Raw genomic sequence first — 26,277 nt, forward strand, 5'->3', positions numbered from 1 at the left:
AAATACCATCTCTCTCCATCACCATTCCAAATCTATTTAGAGCCATTTTTCATTATTAATATATTTTTTTTCTGATGTACTAGATTTAGCTGGGTGCACAGATATATTACCATCTGCTCATTATTCAGGTATACCCTTATTTAAATCATCAGACCGCTATATGGTATTTCTAAAGAGACGCTGATTCCGTCCATCCACATAGACTGGTCTTTATTTTCTTTTTCACTCCATAGGGTTACTGATTAAAGCATTTTAATACGTTATACGTATATTCAATTTATAACTAGACATCATAACTGGGAACCGGTGGGTCACCCCCTGTTTGTATTTTGGAGGTCCTTCCCCTACATCATCCTGTCTTTTTATTAAAAAATTGTAAATCTTTTAAAACTATATGTCAATAAAGTTTTCTTTTTTATTATTGCTTCTTAACGTGTCACTTCATACCTCAAATAGGTAACTTAATTATGCATCAATAATCGAAGTGCTAATGCCTTGCCTACATTAAATCTTTTTTCGGATTATGGGATTAATCTATATTTATCTATACTTATCTTTTTTTTTTTTTTATTTTAACTTATCTATACTTATCTTTTTTTTTTTTTTTTTATTTTAACTTATCTATACTTATCTTTTTTTTATTTTTTTTTATTTTAACTTATCTATACTTATCTTTTTTTTATTTTTTTATTTTAACTTATCTATACTTATCTTTTTTTTTATTTTTTAATTTTAACTTATCTATACTTATCTTTTTTTTATTTTTTAATTTTAACTTCTCTATACTTATCTTTTCTTTTTTTTTAAATTTTAACTTATCTATACTTATCTTTTTTTTATTTTTTTATTTTAACTTATCTATACTTATCTTTTTTTTAATTTTTTTATTTTAACTTATCTATACTTATCTTTTTTTTTTTTTTAATTTTAACTTATCTATATTTATCTTTTTTTTTTTTTTAATTTTAACTTATCTATACTTATCTTTTTTTTTTTTTTTTTATTTTAACTTATCTATACTTATCTTTTTTTTTTTTTTTATTTTAACTTATCTATACTTATCTTTTTTTATGTTTTAATTTTAACTTCTCTATACTTATCTTTTTTTTTTTTTTTTTATTTTAACTTATCTATACTTATCTTTTTTTTATTTTTTAATTTTAACTTATCTATACTTATCTTTTTTTTTTTTTTTATTTTAACTTATCTATACTTATCTTTTTTTTTACTTTTTAATTTTAACTTATCTATACTTATCTTTTTTTATTTTTTTATTTTAACTTATCTATAATTATCTTTTTTTTATTTTTTTATTTTAACTTATCTATACTTATCTTTTTTTTTTTTTTAATTTTAACTTATCTATATTTATCTTTTTTTTTTTTTTTTAATTTTAACTTATCTATACTTATCTTTTTTTATTTTTTTATTTTAACTTATCTATAATCTTTTTTTTATTTTTTTATTTTAACTTATCTATACTTATCTTTTTTTTATTTTTTTATTTTAACTTATCTATACTTATCTTTTTTTATTTTTTTATTTTAACTTATCTATACTTATCTTTTTTTATTTTTTTATTTTAACTTATCTATAATTATCTTTTTTTTTATTTTTTTATTTTAACTTATCTTTTTTTTTATTTTAACTTATCTATACTTATTTTTTTTTTTTTTTATTGAAGATTAAATATACCTATCCTTTCTTACCTATAACTACCTATACTTATCGTTATGTATTTGGATGTCCCTGATGGTGTTGGACATCCGATGCTCCGGTCTTCTCGCCATGGTCTTCTGGAAGCTCAGGTACGCAGCTTGCTCTGATGTTATTGAGCTGGTGTCTTGTTGAGGGTTTTCAGTTGAAAAATGGATACCCTCTGAACTTCTTAAAAGCACGGAACCTGGGATTAGGCTTAGTTGGCTATAGAAAAAAATACAGAAAAAGTCATGGTGAACTTAGTGACTAATCAAACAGTTTTGACTTTAAGTATTGAAAATAATAGTTCAATATTAAAAGGAACCTGTCGGTTCAATCTGTACTTATCACTTCAGCTCTGAACACTTTCACCTGTTTACAGACTCTTTCCGAATTGAAAAAAAAACAGGAAGACCAAAAGGAGGAGTCACCGAGCCGCAGGTTACTTATTGCAGGACAAAAATGTCAGGACAAAGAGGTCTCTATAAAGTAAAAACACCTTTATTATCTAGTACGGTAAGTGGTGTTACAGAAGGCGCTCACAAACAACATGAATAAGGAAAATATTATCTAAAAAGTAATAATCAAACATCATGGAAACACAGCAGCAGTTGGTATATAGGAAAGATACCTCCTTGTCCTGATATTATTTCCTGCAATAAGTGACCTGCGTCTCGGTGCCTCCTCCTTTTGGTCTTCCTTGTTTTCCAAGTGGTTTTTCCATTCTTTGTCCACACCAGTATACACTGGTATTTTTTTACGCTAATACATTTTGTTCTTCCTGGTGTCTCTCGTTCTCTTGTACCTATAGGTCTTTCTGAATTGGCCTAGCTCCATCAGTTCTGTTTTTTGACAAAAATGTGTTCCTAATTTTTGTTTTATTTTTCATCTGGTCTAAATTAGCAGTGGAGACTATAAAAAGGAGAAATGTTATTTAAAAATGTAAATTAATCTTTAGAATCACTTCCAGGTCTGCAGGAAAAATATAAAAATCTTATGAACTGCTCCTTATGGAGGGCTCATGTAAATTTTTTTTTACCAAGGGCGGTCTTCTCTAGCTCCAGCTACAGACGGCTATGCAATGCTTTGTCTGATTAAAGGGAATCTGTCACCCCCAAAAATCGTATCTGAGCTAAGGCCACCAGCATCAGGGGCTTATCTACAGCATTCTGTAATGCTGTAGATAAGCCCCCGATGTAGGCTGAAAGGTAAGAAAAACAGGTTATATTATACTCACCCAGGGGCGGTCCCGGTTAATTTCGGGTCTGATGGGTGCGGCGCCTCCTATCTTCATACGATGACGTCCTCTTCTTGTCTTCCTGCCGCGGCTTCGGCGCAGGTGTACTTTGTGTGCCCTGTTGAGGAGCCGCGGCAGGAAGACAAGAAGAGGATGTCATCGAATGAAGATAGGAGGCCCTGGACCCAGACCGCGACACCTATCGGACCCGAAACGAAAAGGGACCACCCCTGGGGGAGTATAATATAACCTGTTTTTCTTACCTTTCAGGATACATCGGGGACTTATCTACAGCATTACAGAATGCTGTAGATAAGCCCCTGATGCCGGTGGCCTTAGCTCAGATACGATTTTTGGGGTGACAGATTCCCTTTAAATGGCTTGTACATAACAGAACATAACTAGTTAATTATTTGCATGTAACCCTCAAGAGGGCCTGAAAGAAGAACAATCCTATAGACTAGACATACACTGCTAAGAGATTACATTGTCCAATAACGCGAGCCAAATTATTTTCCAACCCTGACACTAAACATAATGTGTCACAGAACCAAAAGCGTAGACGATTGTGGGAGAGAATCTTATTCAGATCCATGGGAGAATTCTCCCATTACTTACTACAGGGATGTATGGTGGGGCCATCCTAAGGGCTTCCACAGAGACCCAATCAATTCGCTGGAAGAAGAGGTGTTCTCGGATGTCACCATGGACTCCTAGTCGCTGAACTGGATCTTCCTGCAGGAGCTGAAAAGGAGAAATGTATTTAGGATTTAGTAAGTGAACCCTGTGATCTGACCAGTAAAGATTATACACAGTGATCACTTCTTTCTGATTGTTGCTCTCCATGACGTGTTGTCTGCTGTGATGGTATATGATAGTGATATTTAGTGATGAGGGGGTGCAAGCGATGGATTTCTACTTCTCTTATCCATAATTGGACATTGTAAATGTGGTTTACGAGGTTGAGGATTGGGAGAAGATGTCTGTGTAAGGCTGTGTTCAGTACAATTACAGCCTCCGGGTCAGGGACTACTAACATTGTATGACCCCAATACTAGACCCTTATACCGGGAACATACTGACCTGTTCAATGATGTCCTTGGCGCCGGAGGAGGACTCATCAAACACTGCGGGATTGTAGATAGTAAAACTGGTCAGCATCTGGTTTATGATGACTCCAAGCGAGAACCAGTCTACTCCGGCGTTATACTGCTGCATGTCCAGGATCTGCCATAGAGCAGCATTATTAGTAGTGCCACCTCCTGTCACCGCACGTATATGTCACTCATATTGTTATGTGATCCTATAGTAATGGCAGTAAGTCTTACTACTCAGTCAGAGGCACAAAGGATCTTCCATAATTATGCTCCATAAATGAAATTAATATAATATATTAACAATCAGAGTGAATGTAATATATATGGGTGTGACGGCGCACACAACGCTCGGCTCAGTGTGTTACCGGCTCACACTGTAACCCCTTCATACCAAGAGATTTTCAGCTTTTTGTTTTAGCATTTTCCTTCTTTCAAGAGCCATAACTTTTTCATTTTTCCGTCCACATAACTATATGAGGGCTTGTTTTTTGAAGGACGAGTTGTACTTGACATCATTCGTTTTATCATGTGATGCACTTACATTTTTTTTATTTACCATGTTCATTATGTGATAAAACTGACAATATGATTATCCAGGTCAGTGAAATTACTCATTCCAAAAATGTATATATTTTTTTTATTTAAGTGGTGAAAAAGAAGATCTTAGATTTGTAAAAAAAACCCTTTACTTGTGTTGCCATTTTCTGAGATCATGATCATGTCATGGGCCCATTGATGGGAGTATAGAAAAACGCACACCCCCGCCTGCACATGTTAAATGCCATTGTCTGAGATTAACAGCAGGATTTAACAGGTTAACAGACGTAGACAGAGCAGTGTCACACCCGCAGCTTATAAAGGCACATGATGGCTCATTAAATCACCCATCATCTGCCGGAAAAGATGAAGGCTCTGCGGGTGAGCCCGCATGAAAGCAGAGACACAACATATATCCGGCATGTCCGCCATATGCCATGAAGGGGTTAAGGAGCTGTCTGTGGCATTATGGCTGATAGTATTGAGGTGGCGGCTGGCCTTGTCTAATATACACAGATCAGTTAGTCCGATGTACTGGATACATCTGATGCGTGTTATGTAATAAATGTAATAAATGCACATAAAATAACACATTTTCCTGTATCATCATTACACATTTTATTAACCCTTTAGGACATCTATGGTCCGGATAACTCAGCATTACACCTGGTCGGCCATAGTTCACTGTCCATGTAGACATGTAGCCTGGGAAGAGTAGGAGGCTCTGGTCCTCCCATTTGGTGATTGTGGGGTACATAGCAGTGAAGCCCCCGGAGGTCACACATTTCTCACCTTTTCTGGGGATGGGTGATATTTATAATGAAAATCATTTATAGGGGGTTTCTAATACTTTATATTGATGAGCAGAACAGATCATCAATATAAGAATGGTGGGAGCCAACACCCGGCAGTCCCACTGATTAGCCGTTATCACCTCCGCCGGTGGTTGGATATAACCAATAAACAGACGTCACAGCTCCCCTCACTGGTTAGTGGCCATTGCTGGTACTACAGATTAGTCCCTACTGAAATGAACACGGTCTGATCTGCAGTCCTCAGTACTGACCACTAAACAGTACAGAGGTGCGATGTTCTGCTCTGGTTGCCTCTGTAAGAACAGCTAATCAGAGGGATCGGACCCCCAATGATTTTATATTGATGAACGCGCATAAATAAAGCTAATCAATGTGAAATTACCTGAAAAACCTTTTATATACCAAAAATAAAAACATTCTATTCTCACCTCAGGAGCCATGTAACCTATTGTCCCAGCGAATCCGGTGGCTGTTCGGTCTCCGTGCATGTTCTCTAGTGCTAGACCGTAATCCGTGATCTTAATATGGCCCGTCTCAGCCACCAGGATGTTCTCGGGCTTTAGGTCTCTGTAAGAAAAAGAAAAATAACCTGAGTATAAAGTAAGTGTTCTTCTTCTATCTGTGGTCACATGATGACAGATGGGAATAAACCTCTTTTCTCTTCCTGCTGTACTTTGCTCATCTGAGATGACTCCATTACTATGTACCCTACCTGCGCACTGTAGGGATCACTGTATGACATGTGACGGCCGCTCATCTGCAGCTTCCTGTCTGTGACACCAGACAGGACGACTAGACCCCAGGTACAGCGCATCATTCTGTCACTGGGTGACAAAACATCAGATTGCACTCGGACCAATGTTATTCTATGGGGCCGTGTACATGTCTGATTGTTTCCGATCGCAACATACCTGAGTTGGATCAGATTATCGGATCATGCTTCACTATGCAAGTCAATGAGTCCATGGAAAACATCACACTACACTCGGATGACATCTGAGTGCAGTCTGATTGCAGATGATGGAGACTTTTTTTCCCATCTTCTCCTCATCCGAAAAAATGAGATCACACTGTGATCACTCTGATCAAATTCTGTTCAGAGTTTAATCAACGTGCGATTTGGATAATCGTCCGGATTCTCTTAGATGAGAGAATATACGCTGGTGTGACCCAGCCTAGCACTGATTAGATTACCTGTGGATGACGCCTCTCGAATGGAGGAACTGGATCCCACACACCAGTTCGGCGGTATAGAATCTGACAAAGAGAAAATGAATAAGTATCAGATCCCATAGAGAGGAAACCTGGGAATCATATCAGTCATTAGAAGCATTATTCTATATTATTCCTCTTAACTTAGAGGGTTTTATAAAGGGGTTGTCCGGTCTCAGAAGAAAAGTCTGCAGTCACTGTATATGACCGCCGAATCGTGACGGTGTAAGAAGTGCACACTATCAGTACTGCAGTCTCGAGAAGGTAGGGATGAATGAATGAATGAATGAATGAATGAATGAATGAGTATGAAAATTACATATTCGCGATTATGTTCTGACTGTATCCTGCAAGTCTCTCAATTCTTTACTACTGAGAGAAGCCGGGTGAGACTAGTCAGCACGCGACCACAAATGTGCAAATTGTACACAGGATCGCCCACCTGATTGGGGAACACAGGGAAGTCGTGACCGTGTGCGCATTGCCCCCTGTCACAATCTGGCAGTCTGCAGTCATGTATAGTGACTGATGACTTTTCTTCTGAGATCGGACAACTCCTTTAACACATTACCTGGCACTGGCGATGTCTAGTGGCCCATTCCTTTCTAGAAGTTGTTGAAAATCCCCGCATTTCATGTACTCCATGCCAAAGAAAACATTCATCTGTAACATGGAACATGTGCATTTATTATACACTAAAGACAAATACAGATTTTACTACTTAAAGTAGTTAAATTAAAGCATATTGCTGTGATATGTAGTCACTCATTGAATGAAACAGGTGTTTAAACTGCTGGGACCCCTAAAATTCTAAACAATTATGTAGAATATATTAGTAAATTTAGAAATTAATGTTCCAGCCAATGTTTGGTAATCATTATTTTTATTTTAATTGTAGACATAGGCCCGGATGCATAATTAGCATTTTTTAATCACTTTCGTTTTGGTCTTGTGTATTTGTTGCTGGTTTTGGTGCCAGAATCTTCATAATGGCGCGCACAGTTCAAGAATTTGAGGCAAAGTCGAAAAAGGTCTTTTTTTCTGCCTTGAACTGTTTTTGCAACTTTTTGGCCCTCAAAATCACACATTTTGAAAATTGACCCAAAATTTGGCCCAAAAATTGTAATACTTAAAAAATTCACCAAAGTAAATTGGAATGAAGATTATGTCCTATTTGCGACTTTTTAAAATAATCACAATTGATGAATAGGGTAAAAATATCTGGAATCACTAAACTCTGAGCACAAAGTGGAAAAAAATAAATAAAAAGTTTACAGTATACAGTAATATCACAACAATATCACACAGTAATAACCCACAATATACTCCCCAAATTACCCAAATCACACATTCAATATCAGCCCTCCCATATATAGCCTACTATCCCTAATGAGTAGTACAGGGCCTCATAAGAAAAGGGGATACAGAGTATACTTAACCACCACGTACGTCCATGATCTTCTCAGCAAGCAAGGGAACCAAAAGAGAGTGAACCACATGCTCTTGTCCCTTTTATGTGTCCAGCTAAAAGAGGTGCGTCCAGCCCCAGGTGTGAGGAATGAGATCACAAGTCTATTGTCTACTGGCAAAGGTACATCCCCTCAATAACCTGTCTTACCAGCTCATGAAAGACCTACTTTGCAATACTGCAGGCTGGAGGATGGGTTTCGCTCCTCCATTTGGGGGTGTATATACACAAAACATGCATTAAACACATCACAATATAAAAATATACATTTTGGCGCACTACCCTTCTACATTCCCCCTGTTGTCGAGAACACGACAATGACATTTGAGGGAAGTGTTGTGCTGGGATTTATTTGCCTACTCAACCCCAATTATAGATAGTAACAGTTTAGGATGGAATGAAGCATAATTCTGCACTAAGGTACCTACACATCATCCACACGACCATCATCTCTTCCCTGCCGTTCACCATAACCCACATCTCTATCCACAGAGTACACCTTCTTTCTTGGATCTTAATCAAAGTCTTTTTGTTGTCAAATCAAGTCTTTTCTTATCAAAGTCTGTTTGTTATGTCTTTTCTCTGTGGTCATGTCGTTATCGTTCTTCAGGTGTTGGCCTATCCCAATGACATCTTACTGGTCAGACTCTGGAATGGCTTCACCCTTACAGACCATAGGTAGACAACATCATCCTGTGTGCACCCGTCACCCTACCAGACTTCACATTACTCTCCTATAGCTTAATTCAGCAGTATTTTGAGTATGTCTGGAAGATGAGACTGCTGGATGTCACAGGTTTTTCTTTTTGGCTTTGCAGACTCAGGTACTTCAAACGACTTTCAGCTGACATGCATCAGACACGACTTCCATAAGGCAGTTCTCCTGTAATCTTGATTGAAGATCGTTGATGAGGTTCCTCCATAGATAGATACGCAGATCTTTACTAGGCAAGTCAGAATTTCTGGAGTAGGGAGTGATGTCACAGTACCTAAGTTGACTGTGGGAAAAACACCGTCTAATTCTAACCGACATTCAATCCATCCCTTACAAACTTCACCATTGCTAGGGTTAAAGTGGCAAATACCTAGTTGAGGGGACCTGTCCCTAGAGAACCTTACTCTTTTTCCTCATTCACACAAAACACATATTACAATTCCATAATGCATATAGAGACTTAAGCTAAAATAGCATGGCAGCTAATGATCCATAATGCACATGCAGATCATTGATCCACGTACAGTTGGAGTTATCCACTGGCTGTAAATGCATGAACACCTTCACATGAACAAACTTACTGAGTATGTCCATGTACAGGTAGTCCTGCACCTACACCTAAAGTGTATATATGCACACATATGGAATTACTACACAGTAACATGATAATGAATATAGCATCATTATTTATATACAATATATATTGGATTCAGGGTAAAGGACTGGACTTTTCTTATGTCCTTAACCCCCTTCTCCGGCTTAGTAAGTGGTGCTCAGCCTGACTTCCGTGCAGTTGGGTGTCCAGTCTTTTTGTTCTCCTGCAGATAATACCAGTCCAATATATATAAAATAATGACCAGGAGGAAAATGACAGGAAGAAGTGGCGTTGGGTTTTATTACAGTCTCCTCCTCATGGCTGAAATCTGAGAGGAGATGTTTCAGCTCGGCACCAAACATAAGAGGGGTGTTCTGGAGTCTCTCAAGGGCATCTGGGCAAAGGTTAAGACTTCTTCTCTGGAGTGATAGGTGCTTTTCTACATAGATACCTAAAATGGGACAAAAGGAGCAATACGTTCTGGGAGATCTCCCAGTGCAGTTAATAAACATCCTTATTTGATGCTTCCCTGTCCCACCAAACTCACTTATTCTTTATACTTTTACTTCTTTATACTGTTAACCTTACTTGAGCTGCCCAGTAATTAGGTAATGCCTCGACTCTCCTGAACCCCACAAAATGAATGCAATTTTCTTATTGTACGATCCTAGTCAATTGCCTGTTTCCTATACAGACACCCCTACCAGTTTTCCACAATTCAAAAGAGTAACATACAACCCTCGCAGCTACTTAACCCCCTAGGAAAACTAAACTAAGGTACACTGACATTAGTTGTATCCTGCATCATGTATTAAACAAAACCATGTTATCCGTCCAAACTTCAAGGTCTAAGCACAGTATAACACGACACTCCATCGTGTACGTCGATTATCTGTCCATGCTTCTTTGCCTGTCTTAGTTCACGTAAAAACAACCTTTATCCAAACCAAACTGCCTTCTACAGAGGGCAAACAAAAATAGGCGCAAAACAGACAAAAAGGTAATGATGAATCAAGAACATAATCTTTCTGTTTTGTATAGGGCTGCTATACTGTAGAAGTTTTCTGTACATCCCAGTTTCCAAAAAGTGGAATAAAAGTAGCAAAACATAAAAATCACATAAATCTGGTTTTACCATAATCATAAACACCCCAAGAATAAAGGTAACATAATATGTAAGAGCCATAAAACCTCAAAAACACTAGCAAGCTGGCTACTGTTTTCAATCCAACCTCCAAAAAATGGATAACTGTTAGAGCCATTTTGTTCTGCACATTAATACCTCCTACATCACATCTGTAAAGTTTGTCCCTAGCAGAGGTATTGTCCATTCAGCAGTGAGGCTTGTAGTGCAGGGACAATTGATAAAGGGGTTTTCCACTCTTATAATGTGCCCATCCTTTGAATAGGTCATTAAAGGGAACCTGTCACCCCCCAGGGCCTATTAAGGTTAAAGAGCCACCTTCAGCAGCACTAAGGCTGCATTCTGTGAAGGTGGCTCTAAGGCCAGTCTCACACGTCCACGCGAGACTCAAGCGCCTCGCAGCTGTCCATCATCCCACCGGGCGCCGCCTCCTCTCTGTCTTGTGCCGTCACCCACGCTCTGCAATTATGTCTCGGGCATGCGCCGTGCGCGCTGCCCTGGAACTTACATCAAGTGCTGTAAGTAGATGGCTCCTGCGCAGTGGCGTAGGAAGGGGGGTGCGGGCGGGCCCCGGGCGGCACAATGCGGGGGTGGGTCACCGGGCCGCGGCCGGTGCTGCAGGCTGCAGCTGTTTAACGCTATTGATGTGAGGGCTCGCCGCCAGCCAATCTGAGGCTGGCAGCTGACGTCAGTCCCAGCGTGCATGTTGCCGGCGTCTGACGTCATTGTCAGTCTCCGGCGAGTGCACGCTTCAGCTGCGTGGAGGGAGCAGGAGCGCGGTCAGGTAAGCAGAACTTGTTTTTTTTCGTATTGTTATACTTTTATATTATATATATCTATATGTATGACACCTATTGAGGTGTACCTGTCTTTTTGTACATATGTATTTGTGCTGCCCATATAATGCCCTCATGTATGTACATGTGTCTGATAGTAATTAGCACTATATAATCTATATGTGATTTTGTTGGATAATTTGGTACCCCTTTTAATTTATGTAAATGAATTTTTTGCTAGTAAATGCCACCTTTATGCGCCCGATGCTGATTATTTTGCCATAAGTGTTTCTTCTTTTTTCTTGGGTCGTCATTTATATATGTAGTGTGTCACTCTGTGGACTTGCCCGGTTTTGCGTGCTATGTGGTGTGCCATTCTTGCAACTTGACCTTATTCGGTCTTATATTTGCGCAAGTATACCCCATAGAGATGGTGACTTGGCTCCTTATGCGCATGTTTATTTTCCTCTCCAAGATGACCACTTCATTGCATTTGCATGCCCGGGTATGGTCTCCAGTAAAATGGCCGCGCGGTATAATCTGCGCATGTCTATCTTCACTTCACTCTATGACCCCTGTGCGATGCCTCCAGACGTCATTTTTTTTTTGTGAGGGTGCATTGAGCCGGGGGGGGCGCCAGATTCGGGAACAGCCCCGGGCGGCAAAAGCTCTAGCTACGCCCCTGCTCCTGCGCACAACGCCAGATTTCCAGCCCCGCAGTGTGAATGCATCATAACACACTGCGAGGCAGGATCTGGGGCCTCCGCTGTGCGCAGGCGCGCTCTACTTACCTCACTTGATGTAAGTTCCAGGGCAGCGCGCACGGCACATGCCTGAGAAATAATAGCAGAACGCAGGCGCGGGTGACGGCACAAGACAGAGAGGAGGCGGCGCCCGGTGGGATGATGGACGGCTGCGAGGCGCTTGAGTCAGGGAGAAATCATACCTCCCTGACTCAATAGAGGTATGGCTCGAAATTTATAAAAGTGATTATTTCAGCATTCCTAGGGATACTAAACATAAGAGCCGCCTTCACAATATGCAGCCTTAGTGCTGCTGAAGGTGGCCATTTTATCTTAATAGGCTCTGGGGAGGTGACAGGTTCCCTTTAATATCAGATTTGTGGGGTCCGATCAGCTGTTACCGTCTCCTCTAAAAGCCAGATGTGAGCAGTGTACGGAGCACACAAGGTTTAGTGGTCACTCCTGGGTCCTGCAGGACAGCTCCCATTCAGATGAACAGGTCACCAACATCAGAGAAGTGGCCAAATCTTATAGCGCTAAGTAGTCACAATGATACCTTGGTCTGAAATGCGAAGGATGAGTGGACGAGGAAGGGGCTTCCAGATGCCAGCTGCAGAACTCGCCTCTCCACCATCACATCCAGCCTATCCCCTCCGGCCAGCAGGGCTGTTTTGCCGATGATCTTCACTGCAAATTCTTTGCGGGTTAAAGTATCTTCCGCCATCAGGACCCTTCCAAAGCTTCCAACTCCGATCACATGGTGGAATAATAATCTATCCTTGATGGAATGAGAGATTATGCTGGAGCTGGATGGCCGAACACCGCTGCCTCCTATCAGGGGGGATGAATGGGAAATGTCAGAATAAATCTAACATTTATAGGACATTATTCACGCTGAGGAAATCTTCTGTTCTAAGTAAAGCTTGTTCTTCATTTCATAAATTGTGTTAAAGCGAAGCTGTCACCAGGTTTGGCCAATATGAGATACGACACCACCATTCAGGGCTGATATACAGCATTCTATAATGTGATATATCTGCCTCAACCTGACCTGTGAGACAAGAAAAAGACCTTTTATTAGTCCCACCTGCGGGGCGGTCCGGTCCGAGGGGTGTCGATGTTCTTGGTCCGGCACCTCCCATCTTCCTACGATCCTTGTCCTCCTTCTTGCTTCGCGTGGATGACGTGTCCCTGCGTCATCCACACAGTCTCCTCGGCATCGTGCTCCTGTGCAGTCATACTTCTCTGCCATATTGAGCGCAGAATAAAGTATTTCAGTGCGCAGGTGCCGGGAAAAGACAAAGAGCCTTGACGTACGCACACTGCAGTACTTCGCTCTCCCCTCAAAAGGGCTGAGAAGTATGACTGCACAGGAGCGCGATGCCGAGGAAACTGTGCGGATGATGCATGAACGTGTCATCCACACAAAGCAAGGAGGACGGCGATCATAAGAAGATGGGAGGCGTCGGATTAAGAACATTGTCACCGTTTGGACCGGACCGCCCTGCAGGTGAGTATAATAAAAGGTCTTTTTTATCTCTTACAGGTTGGGTTGAGGGCAGATATACCACACTATAGAATAGTGTATATCATCCCTAAAAGTGGTGGCTGTATCTCACACAGGCCAAACTTGGTGACAGGATCCCTTTAATGGATTTTATTAATAAGCAACTTAGTATTCATGTAATTAATCTTATACGGCTCTGTCTGTTAAAGGGAACCTGTCACCCCCCAAATCGAAGATGAGCTCAGCCCACCGGCATCAGGGGCTTATCTACAGCATTCTGGAGTTTACCTGGACATTCGATTTACAGTGAATTTATTCTCAGCTAATTCGATTCGATAGACCAGGACTTCCAGACTCAGGGACACCCAGGGTCTACTCCCAGCCTAGTGTGAAGATGCCTGAGGTTTCAGGGCACAGTGATGGTAAGTAGAGGTGTTGAGGACCGTAAGGGGGGATAACGAGCAGCAGAGACATTAGTTTTTTAACCTTCGGCCAGCTCAGTACAGTTCAACAAAAATTGTGGAAACTATTTTACTGAATTCCTTAGGAGCAAACTACAAAAAATATGGAAAAGAATAGTGATGTTTGTAAAATTGAACTTCACTTGAATACATTTTCCTGACTCTACTTATTACCTATCTTACTCTGGGACTCTCATGATCACTAGAAAAGGACCCCTGCAGTCGTCCATTGAGGAGGGTTTTTGTATATGATAGTGGTGAAACATGCATATTGCTATTTTCAATTCAAAATTTATGGGACTGATGGGATCAGCAAAGTGCTACAGTATTGTGCTGGCAGCTCTAGATGGGAGATCTGAAAAGGTGTTTAAAGGGATCCTGTCAGCAGGATTGTGCACAGTAACCTACACACAGTGTCAGGTCGGCACCGTTATACTGATTAGGCCGAGGTCACTCTTGCGAGTGCAATGTGAGAAACCGGCGCGAGTTTCTCGCCTCAATACCCAGCACTGCTTCCGGCACTTGGGACTGGAGTGTGCGGCTGCATGGATTTCTGTACAGCTGAACACTCCGGTCGCAAGTGCCGGCAGCAGTGCCAGGAATTGAGGTGAGGGTCTCGCATTGCACTTGCAAGTGTGACCCCGGCCTTACAATGATACCTTGGGTGATGTGGTTGTTCTTTAATCTGTATTTTCAGTTTTGTGTTAATGAGATTCTCATGCCCTAAGGTGTGTTTGATGTATATGGTGTCTGATAATATATTCATAATGCAGACTGCTGACAGGTCCCTGATCCCTCACTGACCTGCCCACTAGTTTGCATATTGAATATCTGTATATACATAAAAAAGTGCTTCTGCAGGAAGGTGCCGGCCGTGCCACCTGCACTGCAGCATAATCGCATGTTTACTGTGACACGAATACATTTTATTCATGTTATTCAGCTTGGGAAAAAAAATAATCAATTTGAAAATGGCGCTCGCAGCACCTGCGCAGTAGCAGCTACCGATGTATATAGAGATCCGATAGCTGCTATTGTGCAGGCCCCGGCGGCGCCATCTAGCTGGAGAAAAAAGAAAAGATTTCCTCCTCCAAGATAGCGATGCCAGCGCCTGCGCAATAGCAGCTATGGAATCTATACATACTGATAGCTGCTACTGCGCAGGCATGGCGGGCACCATTTTCAAATTGACTTGCATCTGGAGGGGTATCTAAACGGGCATCTAGACGAATGCTACAACTGTCACTCCAGAGCAGAGGTGCGGTAAAGCACTTACTGCAGAATGCCAAGGGCATGTCATACAGTAAAGAATAGTAATAACGGTCCTAGGAGCGCTGGAAATGAGACCAAAACAAGGATTTTAGTGTTGAACCACAACGCGTTTCAACGGTTAAACCGTCTTCATCAGGTAGAAGTAACTTTATTGCATTTTGTATCCTCCTAGAAGGTTAATGGCTGGAGCTGCGGTGGACCCTTTGCTTTTAATTTTAACTGTGACCCTCACAGCGCTCCCCAGTGACCGCTTTCTTTTCCCTTGAATTTCAAGGGCATGTCATAGTCACAGAATTCCCAAAACTCGGGAGCAACGTAACTCAGATTAAAGCTACATTTTCTCAGTTATGATACAGCTAAAAATATAAATTTGCAGACAAACCTGCTGACAGTCTCCTTTTTAGAAAATCGCTCCAGTATTTTTTTTCCATATATAAAGATTACTCGTCTTCAGTATTCTAGCTGTTTAACCAGTTTGCGACCAGGCTGTTTCCCCCCCATTCCTGACCATACACTTTTTCGGGTTTTCTCATACATGCGCTTATAAGTGCTCTAAAAAGAATGTTCTCACTTGGATATTGAAAAGTTTTGCCTTTTTTGCCATACATGGGGCTTATTTTTATGGCATTTTTAGATTCCCTTTTCTTTTTCATATGGGGGTGTGGTGAAATATGTGTATATATATCTATATGTGTGTAGTGGCATATGTCTAGGGTTATATGTGTGCCTAGTGATAATGTAACATCTGTCCTGAAGGCAAGTCGCACCTAGGTGTTAACAGGTACTTCCTTGAGATTAGTAGACATTGTGTCTCCCTATCTCACCAGGAGGTCTAGCTAGGGCCTAGAAGAAAGGGATCCTTTGGCACCTTCTAGGACTTGGAGGGAAGATGCTAATTGTGGCTTGAGGGAATCTATTCCTGAGAACCTTTTCACACGTATCTCAAGAGAAAATAATCTATTCATTAGTAGCGCGGCCGTGGCCCAATCAAACAGGCAGCAGTTATGATATTGACCTGAGGGGCCGGTCTAGAAACCTGACCTCCAGACCAAAGTTATAAATTTAGGCTGCAGACAGAGAATTGCATTCACATGATTGGGGCAGCCTGAGAACCTGGTGTGATCCAATCTACATTCGTCCTACCCTCAGGGAGCAGAAGCAACTACCAGTTAGATAACTTCTGTAAGTTTCTCCTGTTTATTTTGATACTGTTTTGCATAAGTTGTATGTTTTTTTATTATTATTTTTATACCTTTTTTTTTATTGTAAGCATTGACCCTTTTGTTATTAAAGTATAAAACTTTAACAAGTTGAACCAGGTTGATTGCTGGACTGAGAGTAGGGAGATAGATTAACCCTTGCAGGCACAACCCCAAGTCACGTGTGAGAGCAGGCACGTGACGAATAAGTGACACCACGGAGTAGGGATCCGTGACAGGGGAGAATGTGTTTTTACTTTTTACTGGGTACAATGGTCCATGGGAGACTAGAAGCTGCGATCCTCTGATCACCTGTGCTACACATGGCAGGGCGTTTCTGTAGCTAAAATACTCACAGCAGTTTGGGTGATGACAATGACAGTGGTCTCCGCAGACTCTGGGTTGTCATGCCAACTCATTAGCAGCCTGCGGTCATGTGACGTGGGTGTCGATGGGCAGAGTTTGTGATGCGCTTCCGGCACGATCATGTTACATTCCGCAGTCAGTGATTGACAGCGGCATTAAACATGTTAACAGCCGCGGGTGGATATCGATTCCAACCGCAGCTGTTAGGGTCACATGTCAGCTGATAAAATCAGGGGGAGGCGACCTTGGACGTACCAACATTTCCACGGTCATAAAGGGGTTAACATTCTTATTATTGCTAATTTACCCTGTAACTTAGGCTGGTATATTCTCCCCAGTTACAGGAGAATTCTAGCCTCCGGCCTGCATGGCAGAGCTGACCTGACCTCCTACAGCCAAGCAGCTCCTGGTCCCTCCCTACATCTAGCGTCACATGTTCTCTGGATCTGGAGAAGGAAGCACAGTCCATGTTTCCTAATCTCTTCTTACTCTGTATACAGAAGCGCTGGTTTAGCACAGTGTATTCAACCATGGAGATGGTGAGCATGGTAATAAGCCAGGTTTTACCTCCTGTCTGGGAAGTCTGGCTGTGTGTGACAGTCTGCTCCCCACCCCACAGCTTCACCATCTTGTGCAAGCTGCTTACACTCCATTGATGTTTTAGAACGTCAGTGCAGAGTAATGAGTGGACTGCCCAGAAATGTATAATGTGAGGGTCGTCCAGAAGTGCTTTATTTCATCCCACATCAGTTACACTGACACATCCCCCTTCATTATAGGGAGTTGGGTCATGTGATCTCCGGTCTGACAACTATTCCAGTACATGCACTAATGTGTTGACAGGAAGTCAGTCTCTGACGTCATGTGACCTGTAAGATGACGTCATGTGATCTGTAAGATGACCTCTCCAGCTATGAGTCCCTCCTGACAGCTCAGACTCTTCCCCGGACCCCCAGCTTCACCCTCCTTGTCACTCTGTATGTCTCCCATGCAGCTATAGAGATGGTTAAAGACTTGTCTAAAAGAAGTCATGTCAGGTAAAACGCTGTGGCAAAACGCACATTTTTGCTGCATTGTTTACTTGTGAGTTTGGGGCAGATTTTTCCCCACTCAGAATGTCAGAATGAGTGAAATCTGCAGGAAAAACGCTGTAAGGCCATGTTCACACAGTGCGTTTTTTACCGCGGAACCGCAGCGGTTTTGCCGCTGCGGTTCCGCAGCTTTTTTCCATGCAGGGTACAGTACAATGTACCCTATGGAAAACAGGAACCACTGTGCACATGATCCTGAATTTAAAAAAAAAAGCCGCGCTGAATAGCTGCGGGAAAAAAGAAGGAGCATGTCACTTCTTTGCCCGAAACAGCAGCGGTTCTGCACCCATAGACCTCCATTGTGAGGTCAAACCCGCAGTAAAACCCGCAGATCAAAAATATATCTGCGGGTTTTATTGCGGTTTGTGGTGCAGAACCGCTGCAGCCGGAAGTGCGGGGAAGCGGCCGGAAGTGCGTGGGCGGAAGTGCTTGGGCGGAGAGACATGGAGGCATACCGTCGCATGGGGATCGTGTCGGCCGTTTGATTGATTTGGTATGTGTGTGTGTGTGTGTGTGTGTGTATGTATGTGTGTGTGTCTGTGTGTGTGTGTCTGTGTGTGTGTATGTGTGTGTGTGCGTGTCCCCATGCGACGCTAGTGCCACCATTGTGCTAAGTCGCCGTATGGGACTACTACTCCCATCCGGTATTAGGATGGGAGAGTTGTCCCTGTGTCCGGCGACTTAGCACAGTTGTAAAGTTACACAAAACACACACACAATACACATACATGACACACAGTACAGTACATACAACACATAACATAGACTGTATATACTCACCAACAGCACACTTGTAGGCGAAGCCCTCGATCCTCCAGGAAAAAATCACAAAATAAAAAATCAAATTCATACTCCCTGTCCGCAGAATCCATAAAACGAGTGTCCCACGCCGATCGGCTGCTCTCCGGCGATACACTGCCAGGAGCGAAGCTCCTAGCAGTGTATCGCGTACTGTTCCGGAGTTCAATGACTCCGGCGTCTCGGTTAACGGCAGTACAGCTGCGTTGAACTTTCCCACGCAGCACTGCCGTTAAGCGAGAGTGCCGGGGTCAATGACCGCCGGTAAACTCGCTCGCGCATGCGCAGTGACACACCGACAGGAACTATGGCTCCTGTCAGTGTGTTGCTGCAGCCGTGGAGAGCAGACATATCTCTGGATGTGTCTGTTCTCCATGGAAAATCTTCGTGGGATACGTGGCACTTAAATACGTGGCAATTAAATACGTGGCACTTATACGTGATACGTGTCACTTAAATACATGATACGTGTCACTTAAATATGTGATACGTGGCACTTAAATACGTGGCACGTGGCACTGAAATACGTGATACGTGGCACTTAAATACGTGGCACTGAAATACGTGGCACGTGGCACTGAAATACGTGATACGTGGCACTGAAATACGTGATACGTGGCACTTAAATGCGTGGCACGTGGCACTGAAATACGTGATACGTGGCACTTAAATACGTGGCACGTGGCACTGAAATACGTGATACGTGGCACTTAAATACGTGGCACTGAAATACGTGGCACTGAAATACGTGATACGTGGCACTTAAATACGTGGCACTGAAATACGTGGCACTGAAATACGTGATACGTGGCACTGAAATACGTGGCACGTGGCACTGAAATACGTGATACGTGGCACTTAAATACGTGGCACGTGGCACTGAAATACGTGATACGTGGCACTTAAATACGTGGCACTGAAATACGTGGCACGTGGCACTGAAATACGTGATACGTGGCACTTAAATACGTGGCACTTAAATACGTGGCACTGAAATACGTGGCACTGAAATACGTGATACGTGGCACTGAAATACGTGGCACTTAAATACGTGGCACTTAAATACGTGGCACTTAAATACGTGGCACTTAAATACGTGGCACTTAAATACGTGGCACTTAAATATGTGGCACTGAAATATGTGGCACTGAAATACGTGGCACTTAAATACGTGATACGTGGCACTTAAATACGTGGCACTTAGGCTATGTTCACATTTGCGTTTTGCGCCGCATGCGTCCTTTTTTTTGATTGATTTTGGACGCAGCAAAAATGCAACTTGCTGCGTCCTCTGCGCCCGGATGCGTGCGCTGCAGTGCATAGAGCTGGATCCGCGGGCTGTGATCTGGCCTACGCTCAGCACTCTGCGGAGCGCTGTCATTCAAAACACGTCCACTCATTTTGGTGTTTAGTCCCAAAATGGAGGATGGAAGAAGAAAAGGGTTGGACAAGGAAATGACATCATTTCTTTTTTTTTTTTCCCCCACTGCAGTTAAAGCTTTATTTGTGTCAAACACAGACAATCTGCAGAGAAAACTGCATAAAAAACCGCACTAAAAACCGCATCAAAAACTGCATCAAAAACGCACCAAAAACGCACCAAAAACGCACCTGCGTTTTCTGCCAAGAGCTGCGGTTTTTGACCTGAAAAAAAAGGATTGAAATCAGGAACGTGTGAACATACCCTAAGAATTGACATGCTACGGATTTATATCTGCACCAAATCTGCAAGTCACAGATAAGCAAGGTGAGCATGAGACTTCAGGATTCTCATTCACTTTTCTGGCATCAAGAAACACTTTACTTTTTATGACAAATCTGCACTGAATAAACGCAGCAAAAACACAACGTGTGCACATAGCCGTACAGCAGGACTATCTACTCTGCCCATAACAACCAATCAGAGATCAGGGGTCATTTTACCTAAGCATTTTGAGAAATGAAAGCTGAACTCTGGTTGGTTGCTATGGGCAACAAGGACAATTTAATTAACAGTTTTGATAAATGAGGATGAGACCCTGCATTATACATTAGGGGACAGCAGCTCCATGTCACTGATCTACCACTGCTGTCAGGAGATGGAGCACGGACAACGGAGGAGAACCCAGCAATATGGGGAATATACTCTGCATTACAGGAGCCATATAAGCAAGAGCGTACATAGAAATCATGGGGCACTGGAGCAGAAGTTCCAACTGTTCCCTCCTCAAAAAAAAATGAAAAAAACTGCTGGGGTCACAGAAAAGCGTATCTCCCAACTTTCCAGCCTTTACAAAGTAATTTTCCGCCTGCTGAAGTCTTAGGCTGCCGTCACAATAGCAGTATTTGGTCAGTATTTTACATCAGTATCTGTAAGCCAAAACCAGGAGAAGGGTGATAAATACAGAAGTGGTGTATATGTTTCTATTATACTTTTCCTCTAATTGTTCCTCTCCTGGTTTTGGCTTACAAATACTGAGGTAAAATACTGTCCAAATACTGCTAGTGTGACGGCAGCCTTAGGCTACTTTCACACTAGCGTTAACTGCATTCCGTCACAATGCGTCGCTTTGCCGAAAAAACGCATCCTGCAAAAGTGTTTGCAGGATGCGTTTTTTCACCATTGATTAACATTAAGCGACGCATTGTGACGGATTGCCACACGTCGCACCCGTCGTGCGACGGATGCGTCGTGCAGTGGCGGACCGTCGGGAGCAAAAAACGCTACATGTAACATTTTTTGCTCCCGACGGTCCGCTTTTTCCGACCGCGCATGCGCGGCCGGAACTCCGCCCCCACCTTCCCGGAATTTCCAGCACCTCACAATGGGGCAGCGGATGCACTGGAAAAATGCATCCGCTGCACCCGTTGTGCGGCGGAGACAACGCTAGCGTCGGGGACCTCGGCCCGACGCACTGCGACGGACCGAGCCCGACGCTAGTGTGAAAGAAGCCTTAGACCCACACAGCCTCCCTATATACAGCATGAGCCCCACACAGCCTCCCTATATACTGCATGAGCCCCACACAGCCTCCCTATATACTGCATGAGCCCCACACAGCCTCCCTATATACAGCATGGGCCCCACACAGCCTCCCCATATACTGCATGAGCCCCACACAGCCTCCCTATATACTGCATGAGCCCCACACAGCCTCCCTATATACTGCATGAGCCCCACACAGCCTCCCTATATACAGTATGAGCCCCATACAGCCTCCCTATATACTGCATGAGCCCCACACAGCCTCCCCATATACTGTATGAGACCCACACAGCCTCCCTATATAATGCATGAGCCTCACACAGCCTCCCCATATACAGCATGAGCCCCACACAGCATCCCCATATACACCATGAACCCCACACAGCCTCCTATATACTGCATGAGCCTCCACAGCCTCCCTATATACAGTATGAGCCCTACACAGCCTCCCTATATACAGCATGAGTCCCACACAGCCTCCCTATATACTGCATAAGTCCCACACAGCCTCCCTATATACTGCATGAGCCCCATGTAGCCTCCTCATATACTGTATGAGACCCACACAGCCTCTCTATATACTGTATGAGCCCCACACAGGCTCCCTATATAATGCATGAGCCCCACACAGCCTCTTCATATACAGCATGAGGCCCACACATTATTCCTATGTCCAGCATGAGCACCACACAGCCTCCCTATATACTGCATGAGCACCCCACAGCCTCCCTATATACTGCATGAGCCTCCACAGCCTCACCATATACAGCATGAGCCCCACACAGCATCCCCATATACACCATGAACCCCACACAGCCTCCTATATACTGCATGAGCCTCACATAGCCTCCCCATATACTCAATGAGAGTCCCATAGCCTTCTTATGTCCAGCATGGACATACAATACAATATATTCCTTTCCCCATGGTCCTCCATAGAATATAATGCACCGCCTGCCTATGTGCCACCTTACAATAGAATTTAGCCCCTCTTGTCCTCCATACAATATAATGCACTCCCCATGGTACTCCATACAGTATAATGCATTCGCCATGGTCCTCCTTATAATAAATAACGTACCCCCCATTGTCCTCCATAAGATAGAATGCACCCCCATACTCCTCCATGTAAGATAATGCACTCCTCATGGCCTCTATACAGTTTACTGCACCGCCCATAGTTCTCCATACAGTATATTGCAATCCCTGTTATCCTTCATAGAATATAATGCACAGCCCATAGTCCTCCTTACAATAGAATGCAGCCACCATGGTCCTCCACACAATATAATGCAGCCCTCATGGTCCTCCATACAATATATTAAGCCCCAATGGTCCTCCATAGAATATAATGCCCCCATGGTCTTCCATAGATTATAATGCATATAATAATGCACGCCCCATGGTCATCTATACAATATAATGAATCTCCAATTGTCCTCCATACAATACAATGTACTCTCCATGGTCCCCCATACAATATAATGCACCCCCTTGGTCCTCTATATAGGTTAATGCACTCTCCATGGTCCTTCCTACAATATCATGCACCTCCCATTGTTCTATATACAACATAATGCATTCCCATGGTCCTCTATTCAATATAATACACAACCCAAGGTCTTCTATAAAATATAAAATATAATGCACCCCCCATGGTCATCCGTACAATATGATGAACCATTTCCTTTTGTCCTCTATACAATATAATGACCTTCCCATGGTCCTACAAACAATATAATTCACCCACCAAGGTCATCTACACAATATAATGCACTCCCTATGGTCGTCCATACAATATAAAGCACTCATCATGGTCCTCCATATAATGCAATGCACTTGCCATGATCCTCCATACAATATAATGAACCTCCTATTGTCCTCTATACAATATAATTCAATCCCCCATGGTCCTCCATACAATATAACGCACTCCCCATAATGCTCCATAGAATACAATGCACTCCATATGGTCCTCCATGGAACATTATATCTCACCCATGGTCCCCCATACAATAAAATGTAGCCCTCCACCCCATGGTCCTCCATACAGAATAATTCACCCACCCCCCATGGTCCTCCATACGCTATTATAACCTCCAGTCACTGAGTTAAAAAAATAAATACAATGTTCACGTCTCCTCACTCCACCCGATGCTCCGGTCTGCTTAGCATGTGGTGTAGAGCGTCGAACATGTCAGAACAGTTGGCGTGCTGTAATGACGTCATCGCGCCCGCTATTCTGACACGTCAGATGCCGAGGCAGAATGATGGGTGTGGAAGCGTCTGCCGGCACTCCCTCCTCATCATCAATGGTCACAAGCAATGATGATGGAAGACGGAGTGTCAGCAGACGCTTCCACCCCTATCGTTCTGTGCGGGGGGCAGTGCGGCTGCTGACGGGCAGAGGGGGGCCCAGTGCGGGCGCTGACACCGGGCTTCCCTGGCTCACGGGCCACATTGTAGTGGCGTGGCCCGCCGCCATTGGTGGTACACCGCTGCATATAAGAGCAGAACTCAATATGGCAGATACTGCAGACATTTGACACAAGGCATACACGAGGATTTCTAAATATACGGCGTATGGTGCTGATAAACAACCGCAATGCTCATGAAATAACCTCCTAAGAGACGGAAAATCCTCATACAAATGTCACTAGGATTATTATTATTTATTATTATAGCGCCATTTCCTCCATAGCGCTTTACATGTGAGAAGGAGAATACATAGTAATAACAGGTGCAATAATCCTGACCAATACGAGTCAGCGACTGGTACAGGAGGAGCGAGGACCCTGCCCCCGAGGGCTCACAGTCTACAGGGGGTGGGTGAGGAGACAGAAGGGAGGGCAGCGCTGGTCGTGCAGCGGTGTGGTGGAGCGAGGGTTACTGCAGGTTGTAGGCTTGTCGGAAGACGTAGGCCTTCAGGTTCCTTAGGAAGGTTTCCACAGTAGGTGAGAGTCTGATATGTTGGGGTAGAGAGTTCTAGAGTGGGGGGGGATAAACTGGAGAAACCTTGTGTGTGAATGTGGAAAGACTAAATAAAAGGGGAGTAGAGGAGGAAATAGTAACATTATAACATTGGCAAAAATGTGGCAACTTCTAGGACGTTTACTGCAGAGAAAGTCATTTAAGGAGTTATTCACTACTGGTCAACCCCTTCTGAGTGCTGCAGAGCAACAAAGTAAAAGCACTCCATGTTTACAGGAGACTCAGCGCCAGCATCGTGGGAATGGCGCCATTCCAGGAGGTGTGTGTTTTTTATTTTATTTCAGACACTGCAGCATTTAAAGGGGCTACGTCACCAAGGTTTTAACACCTAATCTGAGATCTAATATATTTAGAATTATATATCTATATACTGTAATATATAAAGAGAAATGTGTCACGTATTGAGCTGCTTGCTGTAGTTTTGATAAAATCACTGTTTTATCAGCAGGAGATTATCACTAGAGGACTGCAGCAAGGCAGTCATCCATATTCATGAGCTCTGTAAAACTCCACCAGTGATTCGGAGCTTTCTGCCTATGCACAGTGTACACATACACAGAATGCTGCCAATCAGTGTTGTTAGGGTTATACAGAGCTCAGCATCGAGAAAACTGGTAAATCTGCAGCTGATAAGACTGTCATTTTATCAAAATTACACCATGTAGTCCAATAAGTAGTATATCATTGGTATAAGGGTCTCTGCCCCTATATCATGCTGCTCTCAGATCCAGTAACAAAAAACTGCTGACAGATTCCCATTAAAAAGGTGTCAGCCTTTTCCATATCTTGTGGTAAATCTCATCAGAGCTGAACCTGGACATTACACAATGATAAGAACATGTCACCATGATTCGGGAACAGATAACTCTGACCATGTTATATTGGTAAACTGCCTACAACACCTATAATCTTCTGCACTAATATAAAACTGGTTTTGGTGATTTTTCATTATAAAGGTTCATTTGATGTAGAATTATTTTGCTGACTTTTTACCCCCGGATTACATGTGGAGATATAAAACATGTACAATAACTTTCTCTGTAATTGATAGTTCTTTTTCTCTACTTACCTGAGCCTCCTGGGTACTTCTGCAGGTCTTTTTTTTCCAGAATGTTGGTCTTAATAATTGGTGCATTTCCTTCCTCTGCACAGTCCAGGCCGATTCTTCTGTTCTTTGGTCCTTTACTCTGGACAATGACGTCTTCATCCACTCGGTCCATCTCTGGGGTGGGAGACATCTTCTGTCCTGCGTCTGGATTCTTCCTCTTTTTGCCCTTCCTTTTGGGCGCTTTGATTGAAGACTTCTCATCAGCCGATGAGTTGAAGTGTCTTCTGTTCTTTAGCCCCTCACATTGGGCAATGACGTCCTCATCCACTCGCTCCATTTCTGGGGTGGGAGACGTCTTCCGTCCTGAGTCTGCTTTTTTAATCTTGCGTCCCATCCTTTTTGGTTTTTTGATTGAAGACTTGTCATCAGCCGATGAATCCACGTGTCTTCTTTTCCTCTCTCTCTTCCTCCCTACAAACTCTTCTTTCTCCATATTAGCGCTTTGCTTATAATCCACAGACAGATTCTTCACCTTCACCATC

The 26,277-nt window shown here is 42.9% G+C and overlaps 1 protein-coding gene across 1 annotated transcript; it reads right to left on the bottom strand.

The window, feature by feature from the left end:
* Positions 1–1,692: 1,692 nt before the first annotated feature.
* Positions 1,693–26,277, bottom strand: LOC143788217 (protein kinase C delta type-like). Its single transcript, XM_077277715.1, has 8 exons — positions 25,757–26,277; positions 12,594–12,868; positions 7,168–7,259; positions 6,579–6,641; positions 5,813–5,951; positions 4,019–4,162; positions 3,554–3,679; positions 1,693–1,923 (listed from the first exon to the last, which is right to left on the bottom strand). The coding sequence occupies exons 1-8, from the start codon at positions 26,274–26,276 to the stop codon at positions 1,858–1,860; spliced, it is 1,425 nt and encodes a 474-aa protein (XP_077133830.1). The 5' UTR covers position 26,277; the 3' UTR covers positions 1,693–1,857.

Source organism: Ranitomeya variabilis, chromosome 8 (assembly GCF_051348905.1).
Source record: "Ranitomeya variabilis isolate aRanVar5 chromosome 8, aRanVar5.hap1, whole genome shotgun sequence".
NCBI lineage: Eukaryota > Metazoa > Chordata > Amphibia > Anura > Dendrobatidae > Ranitomeya > Ranitomeya variabilis.

What these genes read in the sequence shown, in the direction of transcription:
- LOC143788217 (XM_077277715.1), bottom strand. Translation starts at nt 26,276, where the DNA reads ATGGTGAAGGTGAAGAATCTGTCTGTGGATTATAAGCAAAGCGCTAAT. An exon ending in GAAGTACCCAGGAGGCTCAG is followed by an intron (nt 12,869 to 25,756) that starts GTAAGTAGAGAA and finishes CCCCCCTGATAG; the next exon opens with GAGGCAGCGGTGTTCGGCCA. An exon ending in CCCCACCATACATCCCTGTA is followed by an intron (nt 1,924 to 3,553) that starts GTAAGTAATGGG and finishes TTTTTTCTATAG; the next exon opens with CCAACTAAGCCTAATCCCAG.